This window comes from Octopus bimaculoides, chromosome 4 (genome assembly GCF_046866305.1).
Source record: "Octopus bimaculoides isolate indiv1 chromosome 4, ASM4686630v1, whole genome shotgun sequence".
NCBI lineage: Eukaryota > Metazoa > Mollusca > Cephalopoda > Octopoda > Octopodidae > Octopus > Octopus bimaculoides.
In genome coordinates, this window is record NC_142931.1 from 130,359,887 (window position 1) to 130,379,886 (window position 20,000).

At 37.4% G+C, this 20,000-nt stretch overlaps 1 protein-coding gene across 2 annotated transcripts in view; it reads left to right on the top strand.

The window, feature by feature from the left end:
* The window catches only part of LOC106870341 (uncharacterized), a 96,378-nt gene that overhangs the window by 72,764 nt on the left and 3,614 nt on the right, over positions 1 to 20,000 (top strand). For both annotated transcript variants that reach the window (XM_089351456.1, XM_089351457.1), the window contains exons 2-3: positions 8,186 to 8,266; positions 18,394 to 18,485. In XM_089351456.1, coding sequence (XP_089207582.1) covers positions 8,186 to 8,266; positions 18,394 to 18,485 — 173 coding nt within the window. The remainder of the gene's footprint in view (positions 1 to 8,185; positions 8,267 to 18,393; positions 18,486 to 20,000) is intronic.

Consider the following 20,000-nt stretch of genomic DNA (forward strand, 5'->3'; position numbering starts at 1 on the left):
AGAAACAGTCGGTTTCTAACCTAGATCCAAGACTCCTTCATTGGAATTTCAACATCAACAGGATATTTTGGTATGTATATATGTATGTTATCCTTCCGACGGATTTCATTATATAATGTCCTTGCTACATCATGTCCCATCGATCGTCATATAATACCGTGATGACATTGGCTGATGTTCTCGGTGTTAACCCCACAAAGTCTGCATCGGTTGTCACATTTTACTGATTTTCCTGCACCTCTGTCCCTTTTGTACATCAGCTGATATTTCCTGTTCCTGTATGTATGTATGTATGTATGTATGTGTGTGTGTATGTATGTATTTATGTGTATATGTATGTATGTATGTATGTTTGTCTTTCATCTTTTATCTTTTACTTGTTTCAGTCATCAAACTGTGACCATGCTGGGGCACCGCCTTAAAAAGTTTTAGTCGAACGAATCGACCCCAGTACTCTTTTTTTTTTTTTTTTGTTAGCCTGGTACTTATTCTATCGGTCTATGAAATACATAAACTATTAAATTTAATTTTGAAATCAATATATGAAATTTAATTTTGCGAGTAAAATATCAGCCGTCTGTCGTCTTTTACTATGAAAAGTAATATATTTAACAACCACCCATAATATAACAATTTTATAATGGTCACCAGCTTCATAATGATCAATATCATGATCGTCTTGATGAAAAATTGATAGTTTACATTCCAGTGATTTAGAGAAATTTACTCTGTTTGCGAGGTTTTCGGAAGTTTTTGTTTAATGATTTCCGGTCGCTATTAGTGTAAATAATTGAAGATTATAATCTTTGCTGCAATGTCCATAAAACTTATTATTATTATCATTACTATTATTATTGGTGCTGTTGTTGTTGTTGCTGTTGTTGTTGTTGTTGTTGTTGTTATTATTATTACCTCCGCCTTAGCGAAGGCGGAGGTATTGTTTTCAGTCGTGTTTGTTTGTCCGCGGACAAGAAATCTCAAGAACCGCTGGGTGGATTCGGGTGAAACTTTCAGGAATGTTCGGTCTTGTGACTGGCACGAATTGATTAGATTTTGGGAACGATCCGGTACCGGACAAGGATTCTGGGTTATTTTTCCTGTTTTTTTTTTTTTATTTTTTTATTTCCTTAATGTATGAGAGCGGTCGGGTTCATTTTTAGCATTCTCGATTGTGAGAGCAGTCGAGTTTATTTCAGATATTCTCATTTTAAAAATCATCTCTGGCTAATCGTTGAGAGGACGTTGGTGTTGCCTTGGCGGAGGTTTGCGCTCTCTGAGTGTTCTTGTTATTATTGTTATTATCATTATTATTATTATTATTATTATTATTATTATCATTATTATTATTATTATTATTATTATTATTATCATTATTATTATCATTATTATACACTGCGGATATGCTGAGATATGTTTTCATATTACTACTCAGGATTATGGATTTGCATTGTGTAACTGCATGATAAAATACTTATTTTAGCATTTATTTTCATACTGGGAGACTTTTTAACAAACTAGACGTTTTCCAATATGGGTATCAAACAAAATTGCACTGTTTTTAGTCAAAATATTATTACTTTTTTATTTGTCTACACACATGTAGAATATGGTTATGGGGTACATACATGTAAAAAAAAATAAAGATGAGATACATAAATCCATGGGCCGTAACCATGCAAGAATTATTTGCATCAAAATACATGTTTTAAAAAGAAAAAAATGTACGTAACAAAATTAACATAATGCAACAGCAATTGTAATAACATTAACATACACATGCGCGTGCGCACACATACACCAACACAAACACGCTCAAGCACCCGCTCATACTTGCACACACACACACACACACACACACACACAAACACACACGCAGAGAAACGCTCGCACACGCAGACATACACACTTGCGCGCGCACAGCACACATTTTGCTGACGAAAATGATTCTGATATTTGTAATGTCAGCAGCAAAGGTGAAAGTCCTACCTCGTCCGATCCTGAGTTTACCGACAAGAAACAGGTGGTAGGTGTGGGTTATCTAGCGGTCGTACGTTGTTCATAGCGTGAGGATCAGACGAGGTTGGACTTTCATCATTGTTGCTAGCATTAAAATGATCCGAATTATTTTCTTTTAGCAAAATATGTACCAGTTAAGCACTGAGGTCGATGTAATCGACCAGCCCTCTCCACAAAAATATTAAGCCTTGTGCCTATAATAGAAAGGATTATTATTATTTTACTTCTCACAGCTCCCGGTCTTATTTGCTCTGGTTGATTCTGTGAGAGCGGACAGCAACCTGTTTTCAGAAGTCTCACAGAGTTTCTTTCCGCAAATTATAAGCTTTGGTACTTGGATGTTAACTTACCGTGGAAGACAATCAACACCCGAGCACCAATCTCAAAATCCTAGCTGTCCCCAATAGACCATACATATTTTAGCAAAATATGTATGTGTCTGTGCCTGTAACGTCTGCTGTGCCTGCAACGTCTGCTTTTGGGTGGTGCATGTTCTTAGATGTTAGTAGTTTTCTTGTCTTCCTGTCCAGAAACTCTGCAAAATTCCAGTTAATGACGTTAAAACTATATTGGACTATTGGAAGTGCCAGTGTGTTAACGGCTTTCATGCGATTTTTCGAGTTGAGCTTTTAGTATGAGTTTTACTCTCCTGTAATACGCCTTTCTTATTTTTCCCTTCGTAGTAGCTTGTTGTATACCATCTCCTTCGTTTATCCACAGGTATTTGCAATTTTCTTGTCGGTCAAGCTCCTTAATGGTAGAGTCGGAATCTAATTTAACGGAAGCTGTTTGCCTGAGCTTGCCTCTTACAAAAATCCTTTAACAGTTGGTAGCAGCCCTACTAACTCTTCGTCGTTTCTAGCAAACAGCTTCAGATCGTCTATATAAAACAGATGGTTTATTGTCGTATTGTAAACTTTGAACCTATATCTGGTGTTATTTAGTTCGTATGAGGGTGGGATCAGTGTCATGCAAAAGAGTAATGGGGAGAGGGAGTCACCTTGAAAGATGCCTCGTTTGATGTTGATGTTCTTAGATCGGCTCATCCCATTACTATGGTTTAAGAGACGTGTGTTCCACTTGGCCATGCTATTATTATTATTATTATTATTATTAGTAGTAGTAGTAGTAGTAGTAGTAGTAGTAGTAGTAGTAGTAGTAGTAGTATCGACAAGAGAGACCATCATTATTGTTACTAAAATAGTTCCACAAATGGTTAGGTTTTACCACTGACAAATACTGACTAAGAAGAACACATTTAAGGTTTTGATAAAAATATGTTGTTTTTCCCATTATTCAACAAAGCTTCTTTTCTATCTGTGATAACAGTAAAATATGCCAGTCAGAATTGTGAAGCAGAGTATATGCCATTGAAAACCTTGAAATATTTTGTCTAATCTATCAGAGAAATGAAAATATTTTTAAACAAGTAGACACAGTAAACATTAAAACAAATAAGGGAAAAAGTTAAAAAAACGTGTTTCTTATAATGTTAATAAGAAATGTCAGTTTTGTTAGCAAAGCTAATTACAAGAAAATGATCGATATAATTCAACTTCTGAAAAAAGAATGAAAGAGATAAATTACAGGGGAACAGTACATCTTCGCGTCATGAAAATATTTTGAAATTGGAAAGAGAGAACAAAATACCACTGACTTGCCAAAGTCACAAAGAGCTTCCATATGCCCACAGGCGAACAACAGATGGGAAGAACCGTAGTCGATGAGTGACATAGTATATGTTCCGTAAAATGGTGTGAGATGTATGGAAGCGCGTGCTGGGTCATTAATACCGAGGTAGGGAAAAGGTAATGGGTAGAGTTTTACATTATATACCTGACTTCAGTTTGGTGTCGCAGTATATGGGAAGACGGAGTACAAGGGACATTGGTAGTGACATTCCCCTTTAACTCGTCGTCGTCTTTGCAGTATAGTAGGGGAAGGTGATAAGCACTGATGTAATACGAAACAATACGTGCTTGAGTGGTGGTCAGCATGGATATGTAAGACTTCATTACCCACAAAGACCAAACAGCTGTCCCGGAGTTGTACCCGTTGTACGTGCAGGAAGGTAATCAATCAAGACTGCCATGGAGGACAATAAATGAGCTGAAAAGCGGAGACAGAATGTGAACGATATATAGACTATAGAAGCAGTTTCAATAACAGCAGGAATCCAAAAATAACTATTTTTAGTGCATCAATGGCTGTAGCTCTGATGCTAAGGACCAACAACTTGGAATTTGGGCCTTTTCCCAACAGTCTCACTCTATCGTATTGTGATAATGGGTAGGAAAGGAAGATTAGAGGTGAACGGGACATAGAGAAGTGGCTCAGGCCGAAGACAAGTTTGCTTCCAGAAGAGAAAGCCATCTCCTCGCAGTAAGTCATGAGATTTACAGTTTTTCCAATACAACAAAGAACTAATAGATTACCTAAATTATCTAATGGAGGATAGAGGAAAGAGTACTGGATAATTAGGATATGGGACTAGATTTTGTGGAACAGTTGAATTGTAGACGACCAGCAAAAATCAAATAAGTAGTCTTTCAGAGTCTATTTTTCTCTTAAATTCTTTTACGTGTTATTATTTGTTATTATTATTATTATCATCATTATTATTATTATTATTATTCAGGTCACTGCCTGGAATCGAACTCGGAGTCTTAGGGTTAGTAGCCCGCGCTCTTAACCACTACGCCATATGCCCACGGGCATATGGCAAAGTCGACCTCGGCGAAAATTGAACTCAGAACGTAACGGCAGAGGAAATACCGTTAGACATTTCGCCCAGCGTGCTAACGATTCTGCCAGCTCACCGCCCTCAATTTGAAACCATTATTATTAACACTCAAGAGATGAGTTGGGCAGAATCATTGGTGCGTGGGACTAAATCCTTAGCGGCATTTCTCCGGCTTTTTACGCTCTGAATTCATCGAGCACTGGGACAGCTATAATCGACTTACCCTTTCCCCCAAATTGCTGGCCTTGAGCCAAAATTTGAAACTTTTATTATTAGCATCTTCACACATATAAATTATATATATGTATATATATATATATATATATATATATATATATATATATATATATATATATATATATATATATATATGGAGAGAGAGAGAGAGAGAGAGAGAGAGAGAGAGAGAGGAGGAGGAGTGACATATATGGCAAATGTAAATGTGCCGAAAGAATTTATTTCTTCTTGTATCTAAACATTCTGTGAAATAGGTTTCCAACGAAAGCAGACATTGGTAATTTCAATGAATTATGATCGGAGAAATGTGTTCGATAAAATGTTTGTCAATTTATGTTAACTGACAGTTTCAATTAGCTTTTCCACTGAATACGTCCAAAAATTACCAACTTAAATTTGTCTTAAACTTCAAAAACTGTAATGACCATCTTTACGTTGGTAATTACTGATAATTTTTTTTTCCTATTAGCATTCTATATACTTTCGTTTCCTCATTATATATACTAAAGCCACAGGAAATTACCACATCACTAGATACTTTTTTAAATCAAAGTTGAACTCATACAAATGTTTAGATAGAACTGATAAGTTAAAATATTCATGAATGCAAGAAAGCAGTTTCTCTTGTCTTCAGCGTAAAAAAAAAAAAAAAAATTTCGATTTATATCTCCAATAATATCTTCAAGGAAATTCTTCTTCTTTCACAAATTGAGATTTCAAATCAAGACAGGCTTCAACATTAATCGCCATTCGCTAGAATTTGTTTTAAGTTTACGATCGAGATATTCTTTCAAAAAGGTGTAGGTATAGTGAAAGAAATCGATCTTCTACATAACATGTCGGCACTAAAGGAATCGAGTTCGAAGTCACACCGGTGATATTTGAACTTAGAACATAGAGGGACGTAATTAAATACTACAGGGAATTTAGTCTGCACTTTACGATTCAACACTCTCTCCGTATTCTACCGTGTTAAGGTTCTAAGTTCTATCAGACTGAAGCAGTGAATTGGCTAAGTCGTTGATGCATCGGGTGAAGTGCATCTGGCAACATGCATCTGAGTTCAAACCCATTCAGAGTAGACATTGCCTTTTATTCTCCGAGGTCGATAAATAAAGTACCAATAATCTAGGACAGTAGATTGTTGCAACAGTTCAAGGCAAGATGCCTTGCAGTGCCTGTTAGTTCTGGTGCCCATTTAATTCTGAGTTCAAGTACTACTCTGGCCAACTTAAGATACCTCTAACGGATTCAATTTTGGGATCTATTTCAAAACGGGGGCACCAGTATTTTCTTAACGAAACACCAACGAAACACTTTGAAACTTGGGACACTGGTAGAATGTGTCATATAAGACATCTTTTACTCTTAGTCTTCTTAACAAAAAAACGTACATCGCAAGTTATTCCATGTTAAAGTTGTCGTATTTCTGTAATTTCAACCAATCACTGACGTCTATTCAGCTGAATAGAGTTACTGCTGGGCGGTCATAAAAATGTTATTCCCTGTGATATATTTCATCCGGTTTAATCGTAATTTATACGCATATATTGTTTATATAATAAATTACGCTGTGCGTATCTATGTGTGTAACAATTTTAGAGTTCGGATTCTAGAGTTAGGGTTAGTTTTAGGGTTAGGGTTAGGGTTAACAGTCTAGTTAGGGTTAGGGGATTAATACGATATACACCGTTACAGCGCTAACTGTTTTCAACTGAATAGACGTCAGTGATTAGTAGAAATTATCGAAATAAGACAATTTTTTACATGAAATAAATTCGAATACAAAATTTTTTTTCTGTTCTATAACACAAAATAGATAAGTATACGAAGTTTGAAAGTCTTTCAGTACCAAAAACACTACATAAAACATAAATGAAAACTGGTGCCCCCGTTTTGAAATAGATCCCAATTTTGTTGCAAGCATTCGAATTAGGTCTCTATTTGAGAATACTTTTCTCCCTCCCTCACACTTGTCTAGAGGCCCTGCTAAATGGGGTAGGTGCAAGGTCAGCAATTTAAACTGAGGATGGTTCGTCGATTACATCGAACTGAGTATTTGACTGGTACTTTATTTTAACGACCCCGGAATGATGAGAGGCAAAGTCGACCAAGGTGGAATTTGAACACAGGACGTAAAACCGAAGAAATACCGCTAAGCATTCCGTCCAGCATGCTAACGACCCTGCCAACTCGCCGCCTTATAAAGTATTTCGTAAAATTTTAAAATTTGTCATGCTTTGAACAAAGAATGTAGGTAGAGTAAAAGAATCAATTACTGTAAGACGTTAACCAAATTTTTCAAATTGTTCTTTAAAAACACCGTATTCTTTTAATTGTTTTTAATTAACTTTTAACAATGTCATACATTCTATAGCTCCCACTCCGAAGCTAAGCCGTTGTTTTGTAAAAGCCTTCTCTGTTACTTTACACTTAAGCACTATTAACTGACACTCTGTCAGTTACGGCGACGAGAGTTTCAGTTGATCCGATCAACGGAACAGCCTGCTCGTAAAATTAAAGTGCAAGTGGTTGTGCACCCTACAGAGACGTTTGCCCTTGACGTAGTTTTCAAGGGGATTCAGCGTGACACACAATATGACAAGGCTGGCCCTTTGAAATATAGGTACAACTCATTTTGCCGACTGAGTGAACTGAAGCAACGAGAAATAAAGTGTCTTGCTCAAGAGAATCGAAGTCACGAGCCGAATATTCTAACCACTAAATCACGCGCCTTCACCCCTCTGGCCATACGACTCATAGGGTTGGTTACCCGGCTTCCATGTTGAATAAGAGATTGTGACTACAACATTCACCCTGAACTGAATGCCGGTCCGCTGCAGGGTTCATGGTCGGCAACTTTGAGGCTTAGTTGCTACTTTATTTTATCGATCCTGAAAGGACGAAATGCGAAGTTGTCTTCGGTGGGATTTGAATTCAGAAGAAAATAGACGTTAGAAACGTCGCAACGAATTTTTAACGCCGTGCTAACGATTCTGCTAGTATGTCGCCTTCCTCTATTCGATACTGAAGCAATATTTTAAATAGTTCCTTATGCTATATACCAATTCAATGCTTTATATTGTCTCATATGCTATATCAACGTTGTTTTATCTCCAACAATATGTTGTATTTTATATCATCACATGTACTAAACTAACCGTGTTTTATTTTTGTTTCTTCACCCAGGGTATGCTAACACAATGTGGAAAGACACCGACAAGGTTGTATTAGTCTACTGCCCTGAATGGTACGACCTTACCGATGCAAGTAAGTAAAAAAAATTCCACCCTTCTTCCTTAACAGGTCAGAATAAATGAATTTTTACTTCATAGTATACTTAGCACAGGAATATCTATGTGGTTAAGAAACTCATTTTGTAACCACTTGGTTTCAGGTTCAATCCAACAGCGCGGCACTTCTTATTCGGATTTTATATATTTTTTTTTTTTTCATTTTTTTTTTTCATTTTATCTAGTTTCAGCTCATGAGCTGTGACCATGCTGGGGCACTGCCATTTGGTGTTGCTACACAATTTTACTTCGCGAATTTTACTTCAGGAATTGACATTTGGTGCATGAGGGAATTTGATGCAGCTGCCCTCATCTGCACCTCCTGCCGCGAAGTTGGTTCATCTGGGACACCTGACAGGAAGAGGTCCAGCCTCATCTTGAAGACACCTACATCCACCCCATGCAGGTCTCTCAGGTCCTTCGGGAGAATATGTTGAAGAGCTGTGGACCTCTGAAGCCCAGGCTATTGCAGTATCCGAATGTGTATGTATAACTGTGATCAGGGATGTAAACAAACACCAGCTGTGATGCAGTCTAGGGATATGCACAAGCACAAAGGCACACACACATAATATATAAATGTGCGATGGGCTTTCACACTGTTTCTGCCAAACAAAATCATTAACAAAGTATTGAGTAACCCAGGGTTATAATAGAAGATACTTGTCCAAGTCGCTGTGCTGTGAGACTGACCTTGAAACCATGTGGTTACGAAGCGAACTTTTTAACCACACAGCCATGCGTACGTGCGTCTGTGTCTGAAAAATATGAAGAGTTAACAAAAGAGGTCATTTTTTATTTTATTTTAAGATAAATTCGTTAGTTATTTTGTTTAACCTTAACAGTAACCTGACTTGTCTGAACTTTCGACGAACTATTAATGTTCTTTAGTTGTTTTACTGGTTTGGACGGTGGCCATGCTAGAGCACAAATTTAAAGGTTTTTCGGTGATCATATCGTCCCCAGTAGTTATTTTAGTCTGGTGCATACAGTATTTTATCGTTCTCTACTTTTGGATACATTACGTTATAGATTTTAGACATAAAGTGACATAAATAGACAAACCAGTTTTAGACACGCGCGCGCGTTTGTGTGTGTGTGTGTGTATACACACGATAGTCTTTACGCAGTTTCCTTCACTGAAATTCAACTCATAAGACACTGGGACATCTGAAGGTTTGATGGAAGACACTAGCTTAAGAAACCGCGTTCGGGTTCGCGTTCGGGACCATGTGATTGCAAAGTGCTCACTTATCAACCACAGCCATTCCTATAACCTCAATAAATATGAAAATGCAAGTGTTGTATGTACGTATGTATGTATGCATGTACGTATGTATGGATGTATGTATATATATATATATATATATATATATATATATATATATATATATATATATATATATATACATGTGTGTGTGTGTGTGAGTGAAAACGGTCAGCAACATTGATAAACTACTGATAAGTAAATAGTAATTTAGTCACTTTTAAATGAGATTCACCAGACTTGATTTAATTTCAATGTTTTCTTTATATTCGAGCTGTACAGGCTTATTCACATCCTGTTAAAGAGTCACACTAATTGATATTCAAATGTCGTAGACATAAAAACACCTATGTTTTTCCTAAAATATTGTTCACAATTCGTTTCACTGTGGGTGTTGTGTAAGGTCTCTCTTATTTATTCATGTCATGTTTTCTGTGAATAACAGCGTCGCTGGTTATAGGTTTCGAAGAGGGTCAATCGTTATTTCATTGCATTACTAACGTCAAGAGAAATGGGAGAGTATCTGTTGAATGCTCGCTGGATACATAGTTCAAGCTATTTTGGTTCAAACGCACGCTTTCTCCATTTCCTTGTCGGCGTATTCGTCATTTATCAAGAAACACGAGGGGGTGCTGAAAAGTTTCTGGCTTTGGGTAACAGGAAATACAGGATGATTTGTTAATTATGATTTTATTCAACATATTCAACATATTCCCCTCTCAGATTCACACACTTATTGCAGTGGTATTGTCCCCTCTATGTTTAGCCCCCTGTGAGCAATAAAGAAATAAAAATATGACCTTGTTTTAAAAGTGTTAAATATTAACTCTGTATACTGTCTGAACTCCAATGAAGCAAACATCCATCGGGTGAAATACTATGTGATTGTTTGCCGTAAACAAATTCCTATCTTTCCATATCATTCGATGTGACTAGCCACAACCTGGATTATATTAGAGTACCTGTCCAGATTTCACATCTCTATCCATTCATGTTATATATAAAACATCCTCCAGTGTATTCTTTAAGATAGTGGTTATTAATTTCAGTGAGATTTTGTTGCTAAATATGTCAGTTAGAGTGATCGCATATTAGCCTCCCTCGTTATATGTGTGTGTTTGTGTGTGTGTGTCCTCTGTTTGATGTCTGCAATAATGACAATTAAAGTAACTAATGAGATATTTCACCAGGGGTAATAAAAGTACACAGAAGGCATTATGTATATAAAAATATTGTTCCGTCTGTGTTTAAAACAGTCTCTTTGAACTTTGTAAAAACAAACCGCTGGAGATTAAAAAATGAAATAAAGTAGAAATCTAGAAAATCTTGATAAATAACAACAATGAGATCACTATGTCTGTTCCAAGTCAGATAATTTTGTAACAATGGAGCTGCTTTAAATATCAAGATTTTTATGTCTTTAAAATCTGTACCGTTTTCAAACAGAAAAATATTTAGATTGTTAAACAAGATAAGTGGGATATAGTGTTATTCACATAGACATATAAAATGTAACCTTACTAGACTTTGTACTTGACATGAGCTAAAGTTATTTGAATGATTTAGCCACATAACATAGGTATGATTGTGTGGTTCAGAAGTTCGTTTTTAACTACGTGGTTCCAGGTTCGATATTATCACATGTGTTTTCTATTATAACGTACCTCAGGTTAACCATTGGTTGTGAGTGCAATTTAGCTCACAACTTTGGAGAAGCCTACAAATAGATATATATATACTTATTGAATTTATTTACAGATACTGTTGTACATAGAGTAAATGTGCTTGAAAGTTGTGGTTTCTTTATTATGTTTGTTTTCCCGAATTGAATGGTACTGCTCAGGTGTCGAGACCATAATGATATCCGTAGGGCAGCTGACGATGGAGGTATGTTGGTTTTTGTATATGTGGAATAGTGTTATAATACATCCTTCTGATATATATGTGTGTGTGTGTGTGTGTGTGTGTGTGTGTGTGTGTGCGCGTGCGCGTATATGTAGACGTGTCCACAGCAGAATATTTTCGACAAGTTCCTTCCACAATTCCCTATTTTCCATGGCTCGTGGCAACTGTTCCTTACTGAGGTTTTCATCGTCTGCAAATTGTAACCATCTTTGAGAAATTGCAGACGTTATCTTGGGCATGTTTCCGTATAAACTTTCATTTGTAATACGTTGACGCCTCTTTACGTTTTGTACACCCCAAGCATTTTAATGTATGCACCATCTAGTTTCTTCTCACGTGCTTGTATCAGCGTCCATGTACCTGATCTATACAACAACACTGGCTCAAAAGATGCTCTGAAGGATGATATTTTGATTGTTTGATTTTTCCATATCTTTTCCATTCTGTTTATTGCAGCCCAGGCTTTGGTAATTCTAATATCAAAGTCCTTTTTTTATGAACTTATCCAGCTGCCCAAATATAGAAAATCATCAACTTGATTTATTATTCCATCATCCAATGTGAGAAGATTTCCATCCTTTTGGTTTACCGATATTTTCTCTGTCTTGGTAACATTTATGTGTAGACAAATTTTCCTGACAGAGAATTCGACTTTATGAAGAAGTTCTTGAGCTTCATCAATAGTACGTCATAAAAGAGCTGTCATCAGCAAAATGTGTATCACATATAACAGTTGGTAGGTTTCGTTTCCTTCTGCTTTGTGTCACTGTAAAACGGAAATTTTGTTCATTAATTCTGGCTTCCATCGTGGCAGAGTCCAGAGCAGTTCAGAAAAGATATAATGCAATGTTTCTCCTTGAAATATATCCGCTAGGATTTCAAAAGCCTAGATTATTACCATTAGAAGAGAGAACTTGCGCTTCCATGTTTATGTAGAGTACATTTGTAGCTGAAAGTATGGCATCAGGTGTGTCATATGCAACTAGGATTGACATAGGCTTTCCTCTATACCTGGAGTAAAAAATCCTTTATGAAGTTAATGAAAGTTAGTACAGCTTTCAAATCTTTTGATCTGACATCTTCAAGTAGTTTCTGCAGTGTCAATATTTGTGAGACAGTTAAGGCGGCGAACTGGCAGAAACGTTAGCACACCGGGCGAAATGCTTAGCAGTATTTCGTTAGCCTTTACGTTCTAAGTTCAAATTCCGCTGCGGTCAACTTTGCCTTTCATTTTCAGGGTCGATAAATTAAGTACCAGTTGCGTACTGGGGTTGATCTAATCGACTAGCCCCCTCCCCAAAAATTTCGGGCCTTGTGCCTAGAGTAGAGAAGAATATTTGTGAGACAGTTGATTTATTCTGTCGAAAACCGTTTTGATCTATTCTGAGTTTCGGGTCTAGATGTGGTCTTATTCTATTTAAGTAATATACTGTTGTAGAGATTTTAGCTGCAACTACTAACAAAGTTATTGCACACACACACACACACGCACACATACGCACACACACACACACACACACATGTCTATGTTTAGTTTTATATGCATGTATATATATATATATATATATATATATATATATATATATATTGATATCTATCTACCCATATATATATATGGGTAGAAAACCAGCCAACTTATTACAGTCTGTTAAAGTCTGTCATACCGGCCATGACGAAAGGAAATAGCCCTGAAATTCGAGTCGCCTTTATATATTTATATTTATATATTTGATCCTTTATATTGAACACTCAATATTTCATCTACATTCAATACTTTATTTCATGGTGCCATCCATTTTTATTTTATTTTATTTTATTTTATATTATATTATATATTGTATATTATATTATATATTGTATATTCCATATTCTATACCCCACATAAAAAACAGACAGTGTTGGAACTCTTTGAAACAAAATAATATATTCCTCTATACACAATCATACAAAAAACCCACCTTTTTTGTATTTATTTTTACTCGCATATATATATATATATATATATATATATATATATATATGTATACATATGTGTGTGTGTGTGTGTGTGTGTGTGTGTGTGTGTGTGTGTGTGTGTCCAAAAGGCTTTGTATAATTTATCATACCAAGCATTACTGAAGGTATATGAAGATATGACATACATCAAAAATATTCTGACATAATTTCAAACATACATGAAAGAACCTTGTAATGAAAACGGTTTGATGGAGATCTGGGCGAAATTTTGACGTTATGTATGTTTTTATTATGAGAAGCATATTTACTTTTCCTACTTTTTCTGTCCTTAATTGATGACATGGGGAAGACAGTGCTGCAGAAATGTGTTTGTTGGATACGATGGCCGAATGTTAAGGCATTGGACGATTTTGATTATGCTGACGTCCTAATGATAATTATATGTGTGTGGGTGAGAGTGTGTGTGTTTGTGTGTGTGTGTGTATGTGTGTGCGTGGTATAATGGTGTAGTCTAGTATATCTCTTATCATTTATTTGTCCCAGTCATTATACTGCGGCCATTCTGGAGCACCGCCTTGACGGGTTCCGTTGAACAAATCCACCTCAGTATTTATTTCTTCAGTCAGGTACTTATTCTATCGGTTTATTTTACCGAACCTCTAAGTCAAGGGGATGTAAGCAACCAGCATTGGTTGTCGAGCGGTGATGAGGGCCAAAGCACAAGCATACATATACGACGGGTTTCACACAGTTTCCGTCTACCAAATTCACTCACGATGCAGTGGTCGGCCAGAACTATAGTAGAAGATACTTACCCAAGGGTTCGCGCAAAGGGACTGAATTCGAAACCACATACTGACAAAGGGAGCTATTCCTGCATTTATATGTAATAACATGATACATACATGTTCTGACCTGATTTCATTTGTATACTAGATGTAATATATATTTATATCGTTCTACTCAAGTATTAAACAATTGAATTAATATTCTTTAGGAGGAGAGGGCTAGCCGATTACATTGATGCCAGTACTCAACTGGTTCTTCTTTTATCGATCCCGAAAGGGTGAAAATGCAAAGCGACGTCGGCGTAATTTGAACTCGGATCGTAACACTGAAAGAAATGCCGCTAAGCATCTTGTCCGGCGCGCTAACGATTCTACCAGCTCGCCGCCTCCTCGGTTTCAAATTTTGGCACAAGGCACAGCAATTTCGGGAGAGGGGCTAAGTCGATTACATTCATCCCAGTGATCGACTGGTACTTATTTTATTGACACTGAAAGGATGAAAATGCAAAGGCGACGTCGGCGTAATTTGAACTCGGAACGTAACGCTGAAAGAAATGCCGTTAAGCATGTTGTCCGGCGTGCTGATGATTCTACAGGCTTCCTGCTAACAGTCTGGTTAATATCACTTGAAAAACTATATTGGCACTTTAAGATGTGTGTGTGTGAGTGTTTGCGTGTGTGCGTGTGTGTGTGTGTGTGGAGGGGGAGAGAGAGAAAGAGTGAGAGAGACGGAGTGTGGATAATGTTATTCTTTTCCTGTATGTACATGTTGACATACTTGTTGAATTACAGCTTGTCTGACAGATATGCTTATCATTTCGAGACGACGAGACCGGTAAAACTTTCCATTATATGGACATAGTTAATTAGTAGATATTCTTTCTCGATGTACCTATTCGCCGACAGCAAATTCTTAATTAATGTATATCCGTTTAGAATCACACCTGTAAAAGATAATGGACGTTTTCCTTTTGATTTTGCCAATAAATGGTGTGCCAGCGGTATCAGAAAAAAAGAACATAGATGTGATATAATGAACGTAACATAGGTAGAATTACACTCGCTCCCAGTCACGCCTGTAGGTATATTTAAATGAATTGTCGTATGAAGCTTAATGTATGCAGTTGATGAATGGAGTAAATAGCTGAATAGTTAATGGAAGTTGTCTTGAAACAGTTGATTGTTAATAATGTGACAGAAAGCAAATGCTAGTCGTAGTCGTTGTTGTTCTTGCTGTAGTTTCACCTGAAGTCATCCTTGATTGAGAATACCTGTGACCAAAGGTATTCGTAAACCAATCGTTTTATTTTCAAGTATAATGTACCTAGGACTGCAGTATCAAATATGTCCTTTCTTTTTTATAATGAGGGAGAGAGAGAGCGCGCGATATAGAGATTTGTTTACTATTTCTAGCAGATCGAGGAATCCAGAATCATCGGTAAACAGCGGCCCGCAAGAATTTGTGAATGGCACGTCTAATGCAAAAATACCTTGAATTAAATATGTGTATATATATATATATATATTAGTATTGCGGCCCACTTGATGATATATCATGTTTCATGCAGCCAGCTTCTCGAAAATTGTTGCCCACACATTTGCTCGTAAGAACGTTAATGTAGTTCAGTCAGAGAAATGAGAATAGTCATTAAAGTATGATTTAAATAACTAATTAATGTACGAAGTTTTTTTCTATATTAAAACATCTTATTTAAGCTATCGACTGTGTGGTTAAGAAGCACGCAGACAATCACGTGGTTTCGGACTCAATCCAACTGAGCGGCACTTCCGCGAGTGTCTTCTACTTTAGCCCCGGACCGACCAATGCTTTGTGAATGACTCTGGCAGACGGAAACTGTATGGAAGCCCGTTGTATACGTGTGTGTGTGTATGTATGAGAGAGAGATTGTGTGTGTGCGTGTGTGGTGTGTGTTTATTCTTGTCCCCCACCACCACTACCACCACTTGAAAACCGGTGTTGATTTGTTTACCTTCTCGAAAACTAGCGGTTCGGCAAAAAGAAAGTGACAGAATAAATACCAGGCTTCAAATAAGTACAGAGGTCGAATTGTTTGACTAAAAGCTTCAAGGCAATGCTCCAGTATGGTTGCAGTCCAATGACTGAAACAAGTAAAAGACAAATGATATTTGATTATAATTAATTTTACGTGATCAGTTAACCGGATTGCATTATAATTAATTTTAGTGTAATCAACCTAATGTATTTTGTAAGTAAATTTCTGCATTTGATTTTTTCATTTTAATATTTCTATTTACTTTATTTGCTAAATTTCATTAAGTTAATTGATGCAAGCACTTTTTAATTGTCAACCTACATGGGCAGGTTTTTTTGTTGTTTTTTTTTGCTAATTTACACGATATAGCTTTCGTTTTCATGGTCTGTGAATTCTAAATTTATATTTTTATCACATATGCAAATCTGGAAATTTATTGAGAAATTGTTCCACATAAAACAAACCAGTTTCCTACTTTGATTATTTAAAATTCAGCACAATTTCTTCCAGTCTCGTATCATATTATACACTGAGCCACAAAAGAAACGCGAGATGAGTGTGACTGTGAAATATGTTTTAATTTCATCGTGTTAGAGATAAAGTTTGATAAATCGGATTGTCAATTTTTAAGATGCACTTTGACCACAGTCTATGGGTCGTTGCCATGTGTTCTGGTAGTGGGCAGATCCAGCACATCGAGATTGTAGGGCGTGACATGTTCAAGACTGTGTATGCTCTCCCTGGGTGTTCAAAACGCCATACATCGCCAGTAATGGAGTGCATGAGGTGGTTCACAAAAGCCATTGGCACCTGTGCCCACACCCTGAGAAAAGCTGCTGCCAGTTCCACGTGAGTTGTTGGCCTTGGGACGACCTGGTTCAGCCATCTCTGGATTTCATCCAACAAGTGTTCAATCGGATTCAAATCTGGGCTGAGAGCCGGTCACAGCATGGTTCTGATGTTGTGCTGACGCAGGAGGTCCATGGTGATCCTAGCCATGTGGGAGGGAACATTGTCCTGCTGGAACAAGTGGCTATGGTGACACGCAAAGAAGGACACGATGTGAGGTCTTAGGATATGGTCAACGTAGTGCTGCTCTGTGATGCCTTTCCCTCTGCCTGCACCAACATATTGGAACACGTGGGACCCAATTCTTTGATTCAGTTCTATAGCACCCCAAACCATAATGCTTTGGCCACCCCACGTGTCTCTCTCCAAGACACATGCGTCTCTGTAGCGTTCACCCCCTCCTACGCCACACCCTCACTTTGCCATCCGAGGTGGAAACGCAGTACCGGCTCTCACCAGAGAAGACTATCGACCTCCTGGTTTTGGATTCAGCCCCACTTCGCGGCATTTGGACAAATGTCTTCTACCACAGCTTCGACTTGACCAATATCTTGTGAGTCCGACATTGTGTGTGTGTGTGTGTGTGTGTGTGTGTGTGTGTGTGTGTGTGTGTGTGTGTGTGTGTGTGTGTGTGTGTGTGTGTGTGTGCGTGCGCGTCTATCTCTTGCTCTTTCTCTCTTTATGTCTGTGCTTATCCACCACCGCTTGACAACCGAGATGTTGGTTTATTTCTGTCGCCTTACCTAGCGGTTTGACAAAAGAGAATAAGTACCTGACTTTTAAAAAATAAATACTGAATCGATTTCTTCGGCTGAACCCTTCAAGCTGTAACTCAAAATATTATCTATTCAAGCTTCAAAATCTCTCTAGTCTCAATATGATAAGTAGTAAATATTTACACAGAATTATACTACAACTATTATTTAAACACTATTTACGTTGCTTTCATGGCTGTTTAACATTAGTTAGTAATAGTTAGTTCACATTACTCCGTAAAGAGCATAAGGCCGCGACAATTTCATGCCAGGGGACGCGATCTTGGGCTAGCTTCTTGATTTCCTACCAAGGGAGACCAATTGCTTTCGCTTCATCTTCCACGCACCCGTCCAGGTCTTCTGAGGTCGTCCAACTTTAACGCTTTTCCTTTAGGCTACCAGTCTAACACTCTTCTTGCAATGCTGCTTGGAATTCTCCTTAGAGTGTAACCGGTCCGATATACTGTGTTTGTATAAGTATTTTTAATGATATTTAACTTTCAAATAAAGTTTTTTTTATGTAAATAGAACAACTAAATTTTAAACCAAACATATTTGCTTTTCAACAGGTCCAGGTGTAATACAGGATTTGAGCAAAAAGATAGAATCTCATTCCATGGATGTCCGTAGACATTACGAGGAGATGATGCAGAAATTAAAGGTAAGATACAAAACCATTTTATTAAAATTCTAATGCCTATTTTACCATTATATATTCCTGAAACCTTTCTTGTGCGATGAAAAATTTGTACTTAAATTTGGCATTTTGGAGACAAGAATGTTCTAAATTTCTTACACAATTCTATAATTTCAAAATTTTGACTCCAAATAAGGTAGCAAGCTGGCGGAATCGTTAGCGGTATTTTGTCCGTCTTTATGTTCTGAGTTCAAATTCCACCGAGGTTGACTTTACCTTTCATCCGTTTAGGGTCGATAAAATAAGTACCACCCAGTTGAACACTGGGGAGTCAACGTAATTGATTTACCCACTCTCCTCAATGACACTAGATTTGTACTTATAAACAGTGAAAAGAAGTGAATGTCGTAGTATTAGAGGACAGTACAATAAAACACAACGAGGCTGTAAAGCATGAGTTATAGTGTGTTCGTAAATGACTCGGTGCCATTCCACTCCAGTTAAATTACCTTCTTTCGGCTACGGTTTAAGATATTTGGATATTTGTCTGCATGTGATCGAGTATGTACATACAGTTAGCAACTGCGTAGGTTTGAAATATCTTCTGTTACAGAAGAGTCGCCTTTCTTCTGATTAACTTATTAAAGATTATAGTTTGGAGTCAAAATATCGGTTTCAAATTAATTATTTGCTTGCGATGTAGTTTCAGTGATGTTATGTATGTGTGAGAGCACTGACGAAAGAATGTTGATTGTTATATCCCTATCGGAGATGGTTATATCCATGTCTCTCTTCGTGAAAGAAGATCGTAAGTCGTCTGAAGTATCTAGATTGCATGCGCATTGCGTGTGAAGCGAAGATTAATTTGTTCTGAAAAGAATGAATTGCAATAGGTAGATAATTAATGAACTTAACAAAGTTAGTGGGAGATGACAGGCATTTTAGCGCTCGCCAGAGTTATTGGAGTGGTGGTATGACAGAACCCCTTTCAGTTCACGCTCGAATAAAAGTGATTGGTAGGAATCTTCCGGTCAAAAAATAAAAAGGAGAGAAGCTTGTTGGTCATACCACCACAAAGTCCTGTTTTTGTTGCAGTGTAATGTCTTGTGTGCCTCAATAAACCAGAGAGCAATGTCAGTGGAGCACAAGCTTCTGATAAGACCTTCCATGCTGGAAAGGTCAAAATATTAGAGGTTAGACTAATATGGACCACCTCTTCCCAGATGTAAAAATGGGTTTGCATATGACCAACACTCCTACCTTAAAAGAAGCAAATTTGCAGAAGCATCGATGACGATTCGAAACCAACACCTGGCAGAGGAAGACCTTCTTTCAGGGAAACATACAGCCCAGACTCGAGGACAGAGGATTGAGGTCATCGATAGCCTGTGCTCCACCGGGAGCGAAGGACATAAGTGAGATGTTGGTCATAGTCGAACTTAGACAGAAGATTCTCAGGACAGAGACAGCAAGGTAACGCCGTTAACAGGAGAAGCTGGGAAGGTGAAAGGGGGGAGTAGAGTGTAGTGTCGGAAAAAA